This window comes from Cryptotermes secundus, unplaced genomic scaffold, assembly GCF_002891405.2.
Source record: "Cryptotermes secundus unplaced genomic scaffold, Csec_1.0 scaffold279, whole genome shotgun sequence".
In the NCBI taxonomy this organism is placed as follows: Eukaryota; Metazoa; Arthropoda; class Insecta; order Blattodea; family Kalotermitidae; genus Cryptotermes; species Cryptotermes secundus.
The window spans coordinates 571,579-588,297 of NW_019726227.1; the positions used below are offsets into that span (position 1 = coordinate 571,579).

A 16,719-nucleotide genomic window follows, 5' to 3' on the forward strand; every position below is an offset into this window, starting at 1 on the left:
AAGTATTCATCTAAAGAGTAGAAGGAATGAGCATGTAGATAATTCTTTAACTCTGATTTAAACTTTTTAGTATCATTGCCCACGTTTTTAATACTTGGTGGCAGATTGTTGAACACTTTATGCCAGTAAAGTAGACTCCTTTTTGATATACTGATAAAGTTGATGAGGGTAGGTGGAAGTTATATTTTTGTCTAGTATTCATGTTATAGACATCAGAATTTAATTTGAATTTATCTTTGTTGTAAACAACAAATAAGAGAAGCGATAATATGTATTGCGATTGAAGAGGTAGAATTTTTAATTTCTTAAATAATTCTCTACATGAATCTCTACTTCTACATCCTGTAATGATTCTAATTATATTCTTTTGTATTTTAAAAATTATTACACTATGTGAAGAGTTCCCCCAAAATATTAATCCATAGTTCATAATAGAATGAAAGTAGGCATGGTAAACCATCTTCAATGTTTCCTGTGACATAAAAGGCTTAATTGATCTCATCGCATAGCAAGCTGCATTTAGTTTAGGTATAATTTGTTTATATCCCTAAAATGTTCTCTACATGACTCTCTAAGATCACAGCCTTTGATGAATCTTATGACTCTCTTTTGCAATTTGAAAACCCTTTCGGCATACAATGAGTTTCCCCAGAATATCAGGCCATACGTCATAACCGAATGGAAATATGAGTAGTAGATACTTTTTAATATTTTCATAGATACTACTGGTTTTATATTTGTGATCATGTAACAGGCTATGGTCAATTTCTTTGTTACCTCATCAATATGTCTTTCCCAGGTCATAGCGTTTTCAATTGTCAGTCCAAGAAATTTAGTATGATTTGTGTTTGTAATANTTCCATTAGTATTCTAACCATTCGCTTTTGAAGTTTAAAAATAATTGAGCTATGTGAAGAGGTTCCCCAAAAAATCAATCCGTATGACATAACTGAATGAAAATACGCATGATAAATCATCTTAAGGGAGTTCAATGATACAAAAGGTCTAACTCTTGCACCATAACAAAAGGTCTAACTCTTGCACCATAACAAGCTTTAGTGAGTTTAACAGCCAAATTTTCAATATGAGACTTCCAAGCCATATTATTATGTAACACCAACCCCAAAAACTTTAATTCAGTAGTATAGGAAATAATTTTATTGTTGTATGTGACTTGAGTTTCAAAGTTGTTTGCATGTTTAAGGCTGAATTTCATACAATAAGTTTTATCCACATTTAACGGGAGTAAATTTGCCTTAAACCACTTCGCCACACTATTAAAGACTGATTTCAGGTTGCTGTCCAGTACTGTATTATTTGGATTACTGACGATTACACTAGTATCGTCGGCAAATGAAATTGTTTGGGGATTTGCATTGGCGTTCATATATTTAATAAATGTGGGTAGGTCATTAATATATAGTAAAAACAGTTCAGTTTACTAACATATGTCAAAGAATTTCAAGAGTAAAGATGTAACACTCTATATATGATAATAATGCAGTAACAATTTCAAGGTACATTAATCTTTTATGCCAAAATAACACATCACATATGAGATATGTGTGATGCTGAAAATTACACCAAAATGGAATTCAAATCCATTAATGTTATGGACTGTACATGGTTATAGGCAAAGTTGTCACTGAGCTAATTTAGGCATCATGCCACAAGAAAGCAAGGAAATACACATCCACACATCCTTAATCTTGGTAAAAAAGGGAGATCAGTGGTCAGTTTCATGCTTTGGCCACTTTACCCCAGAGGAATTAGCCCTAGGCACACTGAAAGCTGCATGAGCCTCGAATCCAGTCTGAAAGCTGGGGAGCAGAGAAAGATATCTGCTCTTCATTTGAAATCCAACACCGATTCTACAGCTGTCCAGCCCATAGCCTGGTCACTTTCATGAATTAGTCATGTCTGTTTCTGTTTTGCTCACATATACAGCTGTAGCACTTCAGTACTCAAATTGGTCTGCCAGTTGCTTCCAGAGATGAAAAGGAGTTACAAAGCAGTCTCTCACCTGAAGTGGGGTGACTAACATTGCGATCCATTAGGACAAGATTTGGTGGCAATTCTCCATCACCATAAGAATCCCTAGAAACACAGCAGCGCAGCCCCGATTTGCACAACTCTGAGACATCCAGCACAGCCTCACAGTAGTCTGCAATTCTCTCTGCCACGCACACCCCAGGACACGCCTTCACTGCGCACATACCACACAACACTAGGAGCATGTGTTTGGACAGTGTTCAGTGCCTGATTCATGTGTCATCCCACTCTTTATGCCCATAATGTATAGGACTCTTTAAGAAAACTAATTTAACCAGGTAGAGGGAGAGTTCAGAGTTGGCCTCTGTAGACAAAGATTCATGAAAACATGAGTAGACAGTACCAATTGCAAACTGTGACACCAAGTTTTTATTAAAGTAAATAAAATAAGAGACACTTAGGTTCAACAGGAAACTATATCAGAACATAATGCAATGAGGCAAAATTAGTTAACATAATTAAATAAATAAATAAATGACAATGTCTCAAGTTAAAAGTATATGGATAAACATAATGGTCAAATCTGTTTTCATACTTTTATCAATCAGAATGATATATTTCTGTCTAGGCCTAGATGTTTTCAAGTATTCCATTCCCTTGAGATATTTCAACTAAAGTTTCAATACAAAGTTTTCAGTTCCCTTTTGCACAGTACGCATCTCATAAGAACTGCAAGTTTATGCACATGTAATAATATATACAGAGGAAAAAGTATGATAGGCTGAAAGGGATTGGCAGCAGATGTTCTATTTCAGTATTTTATTTCAGACTTACAACCTGACAATCCTTAGTTAGATTAGTGATTATCCTAGCAGTCTTAGGACCTTCGGAATACAAGTTGTTCCAGGATGATCTTTTCATTTGCATCCAAGTTGAAAATTAGAAAGCAGTTCCTGTTCAGAGTCAGAGAGAAATGAAAATATTTTTAAATACTCCACTCATTAAAAACATAGTTGGCTATTATTGTAGATTTAAGATAAGTAAGCAAATAGAAATAATATATATTTACTACAGTGCAACTTGGAGTGCAAAGGGCTAGAGGAGAAAGATGCATCTGGGTTGCAGAAATAACATGCACACGTTGAAGAGAAAAATTTGGTCACAGGTCCTGTGGGGTCCAGAACCAAGAATGACTGTACTGTTGAAGACCAGTAGCAATTTAACTGACCAACCAGAGCCAATGAGAATGGAAATATTAGGGAGAGCGCCATTATTGGAGGGCATGACTAAGCAACAAGTACAAGAAGACATAGCAGACTGGAAAAATTGGATGAAATGGGCTGTAGCTATGTGTAGATTGTGAAGAGTTATAAAAAAGTTTCAATTATCTGTAGTTAAGAGTAATAATTATCGATTAAAAGTAATTATCACCTTGATCACTGTGTCTAACTACTAACCTGTGACAACATTTCATCATACTTCACATGCAATTTAATGAACTAAAAGTTGAAAACTAAAGTTTAAGAGTATGTTGAATCTGAAGTTCTCACAGCAATCACTATGGAGGGAATTATCTCTTGGGATGTGATGCCATGTAGTCTGATAGAAGATCACTGACACTTTGAAGACACATACTGTGCTATCCTTGTTGTTTACTTGGCTTACTGTTTTACCCTGAAGATGGAAGCAGGATAAGCCTCTTAAACACCAGCGAACTTCCACTAGATTATATGGCATCACACCTCAGAAGACAGTGCTCTAGAATTTTAGGAACATTTCTACAGATGACATGACAGCCAACAGGAAATTGTCACATACAAACAAAATCTGGAATTTCATTCTCCTTAAATTTAAAAGTTTTTAAACCTTTGGACATGCAGACGACATGTCAAAGACCTATCCTAACACTTGTCATGGTGACACTGAAGATCTTACCAGAGTCATCTTTCTCCATGGTTGAGGCTGCTGATTCAGGCTGTGATGGAGGGTCAGGAGACTGAAACAAAACACTGATTATTCTGCTGCTCTTTCAAATATAGCTCAGGTGGTCAGGTTAAGGACTCAGCCAACAAGAGACCATTGGTCTGAATAGCCTCCTGAAATTTCAGCCTGAAACAGCTACTGTGGCTACTTTTTTGTTATTTACTACAATCTCCCCATGCAAATGCATTTACACAGTCTAAAACAGGTCACTGCCACTTCCATTCATAAATATCCTGATATCAGATGTTGCTTCTGAGTCAATCTGTGCAGTCACCAAATCTAGTACTACTGATTTATCTGTGGCCTGAATGCCACTGAACCAAAGTACTTTCATCACAGTGGTGGAGTTGTCATTATAGCCACTAGAGTGATAAATTAACAACTCTGTATGCAGTGATATTACACACCTCAAGCTTCACAAAACCCCACAATCCAGTATGTCCCCCACCCACTTCACATTCAGGAGGTTCTGGGTTTATCTCTCAGCCCAGAGACAGCTTATCGTCACTGAGATTTATTGTTATTTTCCTCAGCCTCTCCTTGGCAAAAACCTGTTTAGTTCCTCATATTAGGCCATGTATATTTCCTTCCACAAACTTTCCTTTCACCATCCACTAGTCAATCCATTACTAAATGAATTGAAGCCCAAGCCTTTGAGAGCGTTGTTACATAATTCATAAATAAACAGATACATAAAGTAAATCGCGTTCTGACCTGAGGCCTCCCAGTGGGCTGTCCTGTTGAGCTGACAGATGTCATAGAACTTTGGGCTTCCCCTTTGGTGGGTGGCAGGCTGCTGTTGCTCGGAGGCGGCTCGATGCAACAGCGCATGCTTTGGGATGGACAAACCACATCCTCCAACACCTCGTAGCAGATGAGAGTTGCCAAGGTGTGCACACACACTCCAGGACAGTCCTTGCTGTCTGCTGTGCTAGTTATTGTGTCCAGCAGGCCTGCAACACACATTTACTATTCACAATGAGGATAGCTTCAATTTGTGCCCTGAAGATGGAGGCAAAATTTGCCTTTAACATTTCTCACTACGGCCCTGAAATAATTTTGTTTCCTTGAGGAAACGCATATTTAAATTACGACGTCAAATTTGTGGCTGTGTTAACTTTTCAGTTCATAAAAATGCTACTGTCAATCAAAGTGGGATGTAGAAATTAGGTTTATCTGTCAGTATCATTTAAATGCAGGTGGTCGCAGAAGTGGCTCCTCAGCGTTCTAAAGGGAGCAACAGTCATCTTGACAACTTAAGCCGTCCTTCATGTTAACAGAACTTGACGCAGTTTCAGACTTCCTGACTTATGGCACTTCAGTGAACTCAACCCGGTTACCGCGCCATCTGCAGAGTTTCTGCGAAAATAAAGCGGGATATGACGACGTGTAGTCCAGCAGAAGGTCGCCGACGTTTCGGAGGAATATAATGTCTCAATTTTCGGGGTTGATAGACTGTAATCTACTTATTTATGTCTCCTTCATTGGCTTACACTTCAACACTGAAGATGGAGACAGTATGTTCCTCAGAAAGGTCGGTAAAATTCTACCGGAATATTTCACGGCGTTTCAGATGATAATATCCCAATTAAATGCAGAATTTTCAACCTGGAACTGGAGAACCCCTGACTGCTGACTTCCAGATGGGATTTCTTTACTAACACATCTTTCACACACTGTATTAAAAGTTTGAATTTGTTTTTAATGCTTTTGTGCGCTATCTTTAATTTAAAATNAGCTGGGACAACTGTAACTTCAAATGAATCATACCAAAGCCTCGCGTGGGCGTGTCTATGTATGCGGATATAATTGTTAACGTTCTATTTAAGATCAGAAGTTGTGGATTTGCTTCAACTGTGTGTTGTGGCACGGGGGTTCATTACAACAGAGAGACTTCAAGGATGGTATAACCAGTTCATATTACTAAACTCGGTTGTTTAACAAGACTTGTATCCATTGGAGGGCAACAAGAGAACATGCTGGACTTACGCCTAGAGCTGGGATGTGTGAAGTGCAGACAGGTTTTGTCAGAGAGACACAATCCCCTCCAAACTCGAGAAACAATACGTTAACATGTTCCGCTTACAACTCTAAGTGATGTGACAAATCAGGCCTAAGTAAATATGACATAGAAGAGAAAAATTCAGCCAAAGTAATGGCAAGTTCTGGTCATCCTACTATGTTACAAAGACAGGGCCGCGCCATAGCTCAAGTGGTTAGTCGCTGGCTTCCCACCGCGGCGGCCCGGGTTCGATCCCGGGTCTTGTCAAGTGGGATTTGTGGTGGACAAGGTGGCGCTGGGGCAGGGTTTCTCCGAGTACTTCGGCTTCCCCTGCCAAATCTTCATTCCACCAATTGCTCCACAATCACCCTCACCTATCATCAGGGGCTGGTACAATAGGCCAGAAGTGGCCGCAGTACAAGGGACTTAGTTCCACCCCACTAGCAATAAAAAAAGAGTTACAAAGACCGACAGTTCTCTTGAAACTCGAGATTCGAATATAAGAATACCTTCTGATATATTGGGTTTTTGGACTTTATCCATCGTCCTGGTTTTTAAGATAACTAATAAAAACACGACGTTTCGGAAACTGGATCTGTTTCCGTCCTCAGGTGAAGGAAAACACCTATTCTGTTGGGTCCGTTAGAAAGAGCTAGCCTCAATCACTGGACCAAAAACCCAATATATCAGTGTGTTATACACCATCGTCAGAATCCTATAGTAACTATAAGAATACACTGTAGCCGAATCTGTCAAGGTAGAAATACAATATCTTGCATCGGTACTAAAAGTTAAATCTGTATCTGTCCTTAATGAACAGCCACGTCATGAATATGCGTGGGGAACTTGTGGTATAGATACATGCATTCTTAACTTCGCACAAGATGGAAGTGAGTTGTCGAATTCACGTCCCAGACGCTTTAACCATGTGTAAAGAACCCCGGTACCCATTCTATAAGAGGGTGGGTGGACCCCTGGGTCAGTTCAGACGCTGTGAAGAAGGAAAGTATATCTGTCTCTGGCAGGAGTCGAACGCGAGTTCCTATGTCACGGAACCCGTAACCTAGTCACTTTCTGCGAGGGTCTGAAGGAAATAAACTAGCACGCTGCAGCTAATTACCTTCAAGAGGGAGTTCCTTGAAAAGCTGATTGTTCCTTATCTGTCTGTTTATATAGGAGCCATCCGATAGACCGTCAGTAAGATGTCAATGTGCCATGCCCACCCCATGGAGACACTGACCTATTGAGCGAGCAGGAACTGACTAACGGGAGGCCACGTGACGTCACCGTAACGGGACCCGCACTTCGCTTGTCTCTTCCGTTCTGCGCTTCCGCGGTTCCTTGCAACACTCGCAACACAGAAGAATTTTTCAGTGAAATATGGACAGGGTGACGAACAGTCGAACAGATGTGCGAACAAAATATCCGGACGAATATTCTTTCACGTCCAAGAAATCGCAAACCAGATTTCAAGTTCTCACGACAGTGATTACTGAGAGTATTGCTGGATGTTACGCCGTACAGTATGATAGAAGTCCAAAGAGGTTTCGGACAAATGTATTGCCTCCTTCTTCAGAGCCAAACAGTAAGCCGAGTGATGGCATTATTATGTTCTTCCTAAACTGAAGCATTCGTTTTATATATTTACCTTGTCTCCAAATTTACTCCACAGGGTAATGACAGTAGGAACACTCAACAGGTGGCAGAGCACGGTTCCTGACCCAGTATAGTTTGATAGGCAAATACCAACTTCTGGGAGCAACTTTCTGCCTCCGTATTCAGTGTCACAAAGATTCAGTAAGAAGTTGACTATAAGAAGCTTTCTGTTTGCCCTGACACCATGGAGGAGGCAGTAACCTACGTTCCTCCGAAATGTCGATGTGGTTCTAGTATACTGCAAAGCGCCATATGAGAGAAGAAACTAATTTTCCTGTTTTCGTATTTTCTTCACATTTTCACTTGCAAAGCTCTTTTAGGTGATTTCCCACAAAAGTTGTATAGACTCTTAAAATTGACGCAAGAAGTAAGACGAGAGAGTATTCACTGCCTTCATATCGCTGAGAACAGAGACCGCCGGTGGGCTCTTGTGAACAAGGTAATGAACCTTCTCGTTGCATACATTTCCTGTAATTTCTTGACTAGCAGAGTAATCATTAGCTTCTAAAGGATTCTACTCCGAGAAGTTAGACAATTAACTAATAAAAAACAACTTGGGTACACAGGGACACCCAAAATTAGCGATAATTTTCCCAAATAAGCTGCTTTCTGATTCACCCTTCAGGTTCCTCCGTCTCAATTTTCTTCAGCGTCGGATCGAAGGGGAAGATGCCTCAAGGCTGAAAGGGAAAGAGCGACCGGGGCGACCTTGAGGGCGGGGCGCCTCCAGGTCAGTGCCCCAGCATTCCAGTGGGACCGTTACCTCAACGTTGCCGCGCCTGCGCGAAGCTTTGTTTCAAGATTACATTTTCAGCAGATGGGGATGCGTGTGCGTTCCCTTGGAATGTGGAATTAAATTATGTCGTTACTTTATGAACATTACACTAGTTATGCGCTGCTCCACTAGCAGTACATTACAACCATCATCTGATCCAATATAGTGTAGCCAGAAATCAGAGTCTTCGTTAGGGGAAAACAGGGAAAGGCATCGATATTTCATCTGTTCATCTGTGGAGATCATAAGGGGTCATAGTAAGATGCTATGTATAATATTCGAATATCGGAACACGAGACCTACAAGTTTATGAAGATGGTACATTAGTACAAATATTATATTTCTGGACATTATCCATCGTCCTGTTTATATTACAAAACACGAAGTTTCGGAGACAGAATCCAGTCTCCGAAACGGTGTCTTGTGATATAAAAGGGACGGTATTTTCAGATAAAGACAGGACGATGGATAGTGTCCAGAAACTTAATATTTGTATCAGATTATGAATTATGAAAGTCTAATTACATTGCATAAACTGTCCAGGTTTTACTCAAATTTCAGTAGCCTCCCTAAGAAGAAAATTCAAAGCCATTTCTTCCACTTGATTCTTACAAGCTTCTTCATTAGCTCGCGTAGTTTCCCTTCCTAGCCTTATTTCTGTTCTGTGAGGTTCAATGAACAAAATATCTCCTATTTCTCTCTCATTTCAATATCTTTATGTATTCTCGTCACCTCTTTTCTCTCCTGATATTTTCCAGTGTCTGGCTAAAGTTCTGAGTTGTCCTAGGGGTCCGTTTCCTTTAAATTCTAATTCTTATGCTCGTCTCAATATCCCGGTTCTACCCACTGTTTATTCATGAAGAATTCGTTGTACTAATTTCTCTGTTACCAAGTTCAGAATATCAGCTCTTATAATAATTTAGTCTCCAGTTGTACTCACATCTCTTCTTGTTTTACCTTGAACACTTCTCACAGATTTCATACCTAGTACAAGGCTTGCTACTCACACAAATAAATATGTTCGTGTCTTATTCATGCATTGAAGTCGCGATAAGGTAACCTCTGTGTAATGTTCGTGTTCTATACGTGCATTGATGTCTCCAAATATTTTCCGTTCTGTTACTTTCACACGTTCGTCATGAAGTTTTTTCATTCAATGAATCATTTTAGTACCTCCTACTTGCATATTATATCTCAGTAACAACCTGAAACCTATAAAATGGACAATCTATAGACCAAATATTTATGAACAAGCTGATTATACACCAATGTACAGGATAATAGTGTTACAATTTAAGAAAAAAAGTTAGTCAATTAATATTATTAATGATCTAAGTTCTGATACTTGTTTTAATTTGTTAACATTAAATATAATCATATAAGCATGGATAGCCCGGTATGTCTCTTGTGATTGCTGAAACATAGGAAAATCGTACCGAAACAGAACTCGGTTTAATTAAACATATATTGTAAGTCTTTCATCTTACGGTTATAATTTTGCTTTTAGCTACATGATGCATTTCCCTGCTTAACATCTGTTAACGCGGCTCAGTGAAGGGAAGAGTATTTAGATTTAGATTTTTAGAGTAGTGAAGGGAAGAGAATTTAGCAGTGGGAGCAACGTAACGCCACGCTGTTTAATAGATTTTCATCGTTTTACAGGAAAACTTTGCCTCCATTTTCAGGGTAGGTGTTATTATTTCCTTTCTCATACGCGTTTCACTTGTTTGTCTCGGACATCTGTCATTCTCTGCTGTTCCGTTTTCATTAAATAACTTACGGAATTATTTCATTTTTAGCCATTTTTTCTAATTCTGTCCATTATCCACACTGCACTTTCCTCTTCTCTTACATTTACATATTTCTCCTTACTTCCTCCCTCCGCATACGTCACGTCTTGGTGCCACTGGTCCGCTTGCAGCCCCATTCTTCGATACATTCCCTGTGTCATACTATTTCTTTCCCGCCTTCCGCCTCCTATTCTTCTAGCCTTAATACGGAAGCGGCAAGTTTCTTCGAAACGTCGGTTATGATCTACCAAGATACACATAATCACGTCACAGAAGGTAGTAATATGGCTTTAGCCGTTACACTCACTTCAGCCTTACAAACTTCTCCTGCTGCCTATGTCTGGAGGCAGTGTTCCTCTGTACATCCCACAGGACGGCTCATCTTGCCTGATGTGCGAAACGTCGGGTGAATCTCATTTTTCTCTATACACTAACACACCCCTTCTCCCGCAAATTTCATATGAGTTTCTCCCGGCTGTGCGAACATTTGCATGCTGTTTCGTCGATAGTTCGACACTTCCGCTTCTGGCGACGTCACGCACATTCCGTCACACCACTGAGACAAGAAGAGTTCCTGGCAAGACGGAACTTCCCGTCACAAGCCTCTTCTGCATTCCATACAAACTAGTAACCATGAATGGACCGATTCATTACAGGGCCTTGGTCACTGTGTGCCTTACACAATCTGCTGGATCACTGGGCCAGATCAGTTCAGTCAATATCCTCACAACATGATTAGTCAAATGTAGTTTAATATCAATATCCCACCTATATCTCTATTCTTGGAGTAATCCTTTCTGTACACTTCATATTGTGTTAGTCTTGGTTCGATGTGTGAACATCACATTTCTTATATCTTACTCGTAAATGTTTCACCAATAAGCCAGCTAAACATTATAAATGCCTACCCAACTTCCTTAGCTTTACCTATGAAGTCTGAATTCATCTGAATAATATAAAAATTTACTCCTTCCCTCACAGAGAACAAAATCCGTCTCATAATAAGGACTATCCAATTAATTAATATTATTAGGGAAATAACCGCTGTTCACTGTATATATATATACAACAGCAGAGCGCATGGTGATTTAACATTGAAACATGTGGCAAGTATAGTTACCACTGTGCTCTACACGAATACACTACTGATACAATTTAGAAAAATGTTATTTCTTGAGAAATTATTTGCAGTGTTTTATCGGCGAATCGATTTAAATAGACTCAACTACGCGGGGTGTCGCATGGGTTCCAAAACATTGCACTTATCAGAGATAAACTGCAGCGAACGTGAGCAATGCGCGGTGCAACTAAAGAACCGAAGGCTCTCTCTAAATAATAATTCCAATACGAAACATACGCTTCTTGTATCTCTCCTCCCGTGTCTTCTTTTATTAGTAGTATTGTTGTTCCTGCCGAGATAGCGTAGTCGGCATACCGACTGGCTACTGGCTGGACGACCAACGGATCGGAGTTCGAGTCCCTGTAAAAGCAAGAATTTATTTCTTCTCCACGTCATCGAGACCGGCTTTGGGGCCCACCAAGCCTCCTATCCAATGGGTACCGGGGGATCTTCTTCCCGAGGGTAAAGCGGCCGGGGCGTGAAGCTGACCACTCACATCCAACTAGTGCCAAGGTCAAGAAAATATGAATCTATACATCCATTCCCCATATGTCTTCATGGCGTAGTGCTTAATTAGCTAAGCACAGGGTCAACTTTACCTTTACTTTTTTATTATTGTTGTGTCTTGGGGTGGCGTGAGAACAAGTCTATCTGGTACGTCAGCCAGCCCGTGTCGAGCAGTCGGTGGAATGGGAGTGGGCAGGGAAACTAAAGTACTCGGAGAAAACCTGTTGCAATGCCACTTTGTCGACCACAAATCCCATATGACCTGACATGGGATCGGAACAGGATCGCCGCGGTGGGAAGCCGGAATGGCCCCTCTTCTCCCGTTACTTTTATTATTCTTAACGTGTTCCCTTCCTCAATTCTCTCTGTGTTCCCTGAGTGTCCGTCCTGCAGCCTGGTGCTCTGTGACCGCGTGCCCATCACAATAGGAAGTCAGTTGCTGACCCAATACCGCGGAATGAGGTCGCGAATTGGCTTCCTGGTCAGCTTGAGGTCAAGGGCATGCGGCGAGGTCAGGCTGCTGCAAACTGACGGGCTGCCGGGGAGACCCCGCCAGCTATTCACATCTAACGCACATAACAACATTATCACTAGTTCGGATGGCACAGAATAAAGAACTGGGCAGAATGTGGAAGGAAGTGGGCGTGGTTTAATTTGATATATTATCCTTGTATTTGCCTGGAAGGACTGAGGATACCCACGATAAACGTAGGTTAGAATAGTCTGCCTTCAAAATGCGATTTGAACTCGGGATCTCCGGATTATGACGCAAAAGTCACCGGACCGCAATTCTGGATAATTTTCTTCAGTGTCTAATTATTTCTGTTTACTCCAGGAACAGAAGCAAACCACTGAGTTGTCTGAAGTTCTGCTAACTTCAGCATGCTGGCTGAATAACCCGAAGGCGTCATTCTTCCAGAGTTTCTTGCTATTCTTACAGTGTTGTACAAATCCAAAAGCGAAACATACTATAACTTTGTCTTGTTTTCCAACCTTCATCATTTCTGCCTCTTTCAAGTTAACATGGAGAATATCAAAGAACACTTTCATATTGCGGACTCCTCAGTTATACTACTCTGTGTGGTAGGTATCTATACTAATATTTCAGAGGAAATTACCGCTTCCATCTTCCTGGAAAAAGGCATAATATGATAGCATGTTCGTCTGAGAACTTGGTAACCATCTATCACATGATATTGTGTCTGTGTATGTATAGTCAATATCCGGAACTTCGTCGAATTGTGGAATTGTCGATGAATAATGAATACGATAGGACTTGGAAGGAAGCGTGTACTGTCCTGGCATACTCTGGGAAGGGGCTGAAGGAAAACACCAAAAAACCTGAAGGAATAATAGAAGTTTCGGCTGAGATTCGAACTGGCCACCCATCGGATTCATGTCAGGGACGTCACTACTGGAGCCAAGTTGCCGTGGTAACGTGGTGCTTTATCTCAGAAGGTCATAATACGAATCTTCACAACGGACACACTCTTACATCTTTTAATGAAATCGAAGAGCGCTGTTCCAAGGCGACGAGCCAGCGTTCTTTACAGCGACTAGCAGCTTTGCACTTCATAGCATCTGTCAGTCTCTAGAGGAAGTCACAATAATACAGGAACATGGAGCCCCGTTGCCAGGCAACGGGACTGCAAGCTGCTAGGTTACAAACGTTGCTTCCGTTATTGTCATAAATCGAAACGGAAATGAAATTTTAAAACTTGCTCGGATGGGATTCTGTCTCTCGAAACTTACTGCTGCATTATTGTATGTGTAAGGCACTCGTTTGCCAGAAAAAAAAAGTTCATCACCCTCTTCACAAAATCTCACCAGCTAAGAGAGTTCAATCAAGTACCGGTCCTCATTTTTTTTAGATCTGTTTTAGTAATATTCTCAGATCTACCAAGTACGTCTTTGAAGTGATCCGTACTCAATAATTCCGAAGCTCCGGCAGCATCAGCACAAAGTCCCCGCTGGCATACATTCAAACAATTTATTTTAATATTCTTAATGACCCTCAAGTGTTCATCACAGCGGTTATTATTATTTCTGTCGTGAAAAAAAGGTAAAGCTCTCCCTGTAAGTGACCATGAAGATCCATAGGATTGCAAGACGTTGAGGTTCTCACATTTTCTAGCTAATCGGCTCACAGATGGCAGTGAGGTCAGTCTTACGAGCCGCCCTCTCTTTACCCCCCAAAAGATCCCTGGTACTCATTGTTGTTAGGGGTTGAGTCGACTCCAAGGCCATAGTGCGACTGGGAGGATTAAGAAAATTGCAAAAACATCCAATTATCTCATCGGGAATAGAAACAGCGACCCTCCGGCTTGTGGCATAGTGCCTCAACCAACCACGCTACCTCGTACCCCCCCCCTTAATTTATATTATTATTGTTATAATTATTTGTATGATTATTATCAGTACCTTAATTATTTTAGACATTATTATTATTATCAGTATATATCGATAAGAAGAACCGGAATAACTTAGTCGGTACAGCGACGGGCAACGACCTGTACGGTCCGGCTTCGATTTCCAGAAGGGTAAGACTTTTCTCTTCTCCATATGTCCAGACCGGCACTGGGGCCCAACCAGACTCCTATACAATGGGTATCGCGGGCGATTTCCCCGGTGGTAAAGCGGCCGGAGCATGAAGACCATCAGTCACTTCCATTGCCGAGATCAAGAATGTTGGACCTGTTCTCCAGTCCCCCATATGCATTCATAGCTTAGTGCTTGATTAATCAAACCCAAGGAAATTTTCTTCTTTTTATATTCCGATAAGAAGAACATTATTCATAGTTACATTTGATATCTGCATACAAAAACCAAATAAACAGGCTAGAGCTGTAAGAATTAGTCTTGTGTTTTAAGGAACGTGTTTATCGTTGCATAACTGGACCGCCAGTGCTAAAGAACGTCCAACATGATAATATATTGGGTTGAGGAACGTTGGAAAGTGACTTGGAAGTCATATTTCATGGAGTTATTTCTTAAATCAAACAGAAATAAACAAACAAGCACTGAATAAAGATATCCGCCATCGCGGTCCTGTAACTTCTGCGTCATATTCCGGAGGTCCGGGGCAGATATCAGAAACGTCTGTGGATCAGCGTCACAATAGTACAATTCATAGCCACTGATGGGAGGTCTGCACTTCGAGGATTTTCACAGACTCGGTCAGTCTCCTACGCACGCGCTTTCTCTCGAACTCCCATGTGGGGCCCCGTAATTCTGCGCTTCATGTTCCTCTTGAAAGTTTTGTCCATCAAGTGGAACGAGCGACATCCAACACTCTGCTACTCAACAGTTGGCAACCCTGAATGTCCAGTGGCCCAGTTTAGACCTTTCATCACAACGTCGTCAGTAAGTGAAACGAAGAAAGACTGGGGATCAGTCCCAGAACACAACTAATTTCATTACAGTCATGTGTAGATGTGGAAATTGCGGATTGTAGTTTCGGTTGGATCGGCAGCCCCATCTAGTGATAATGTTAAGAATATGCGGAGCTATACCTCCACACCGAATTCGTCTTTACTGCATTGTGCTGATTTAAGCATCGGGACAGGTTTACATTTCGCCTTCATTCTGAAGCAACTACGGCATGTGTATGTCCAGAAAATGAGAAATTCTAGTTGCTTTGAAAAAGGGGATGGGAAAAATTATGGATTCTCTCGAAAGAAGAATCCCCGACACGACGCAAGAGCAGATGAATCGTTCGGAGAGACAGAATTTACTATTCTCCGCCTGTTTAGCTGCCTTTTACCAAGGTGATGCATTTGAAGCGTCAAGAAACAAAACGGTTATAAGTTCAGAATTGTAGAGACGTGAGGGGAAATGTCGTGGCCAACTATACAGTAGTATCCTAGGTAATAGCCTTCATGACCTTTTCGAAGAGTTTTCCCACCAAATTTTGCGCGTTTTTGTCAAAATTGTTGTTCGCTCTTATGTGGTGAGGCAGAGTGCTGGATTGTCGGTAGGTCCCGTACCGGCTAACGGACCTCGGGTGCTAATGTGGTCCCGTTTCTTCTGCTCCACGTGTGTTTCACATGTCTCGCTGGGTATTCAGAAGTCAAGATTCCTTTATGCTCGAAGATTTTGCAGTCCTATGATGACAACTGAAAATTCATCACCGTCGCTGGACTGTACCGTTCCTATAAGGCCAATTTTAATATTATTCTCCCATGTTCATATTGATATCCTAGTACTCTCTGTTATGTCGAGTAAATCGAGCAAGAAACCAGCAAAAAGCAGGCTACAAGAGGTCGCCGACCAATATTTTATACCATTCTTTCGTCTCTATCAATCATGCTACATGTCTCGCCCACCTCATCCATCCCCCTTGATATCATTAAGGGCACAGAACACTTGACGGCCAGCGTGTCTTACCCTCTGCCCTCTGAAGCATAATCAGAAGGTCGCAATTTGAAAGGACTTCCAGCTCAAATATTCACAGCCTATATTGCCTAGGACAGGGTGTGATATTATCCTTCCGTCTACGGCTATGATTTTATGTGTGGCTTATTTAACGACGCTCTAATGCATATTACAAAACGTAGAAAAATGGATGACAGTGAATAACAAATTGGAAGGGACATGAAAGGGGCCAAGTTTAAGGCAATATCCCGGCATTTGTCTGGAGATGCTTAGCAAAAGGGAAGATAATGAGTACCTTCCGTATATACATTCAAACCCGATTTCGCTGAAGCTTGCGTGTGGGGGGAGTGGTCTTCTAAGTGGAATTTTCGTTCCATATTATCCGTGGAAACAGGTTTATAAGAATATATTATATCCGCCATGCATGCTACATTTCCGGCCATCTCGTCCTCGGTTTAAACACCGTTAAGATCATCAGAGGGTTAATGCTGTAAATTTGTCTCCCGATAAAGTCTCCATT

At 41.0% G+C, this 16,719-nt stretch overlaps 1 protein-coding gene across 2 annotated transcripts in view; it reads right to left on the minus strand.

Moving 5' to 3' along the window:
* LOC111863966 (protein masquerade) overlaps nucleotides 1–16,719 on the minus strand; it is a 31,036-nt gene that overhangs the window by 10,494 nt on the left and 3,823 nt on the right. The window contains exons 2-4 of one of the 2 annotated variants that reach the window (XM_023850799.2): nucleotides 4,690–4,928; nucleotides 3,928–3,988; nucleotides 2,024–2,206 (exon numbers count right to left, since the gene is read on the minus strand). In XM_023850799.2, the coding sequence (XP_023706567.1) occupies nucleotides 2,024–2,206; nucleotides 3,928–3,988; nucleotides 4,690–4,928 (483 nt within the window). Of the gene's footprint in view, nucleotides 1–2,023; nucleotides 2,207–3,927; nucleotides 3,989–4,689; nucleotides 4,929–16,719 lie in introns of those variants that run through there. The other variant, XM_023850800.2, reaches the window with a different exon arrangement.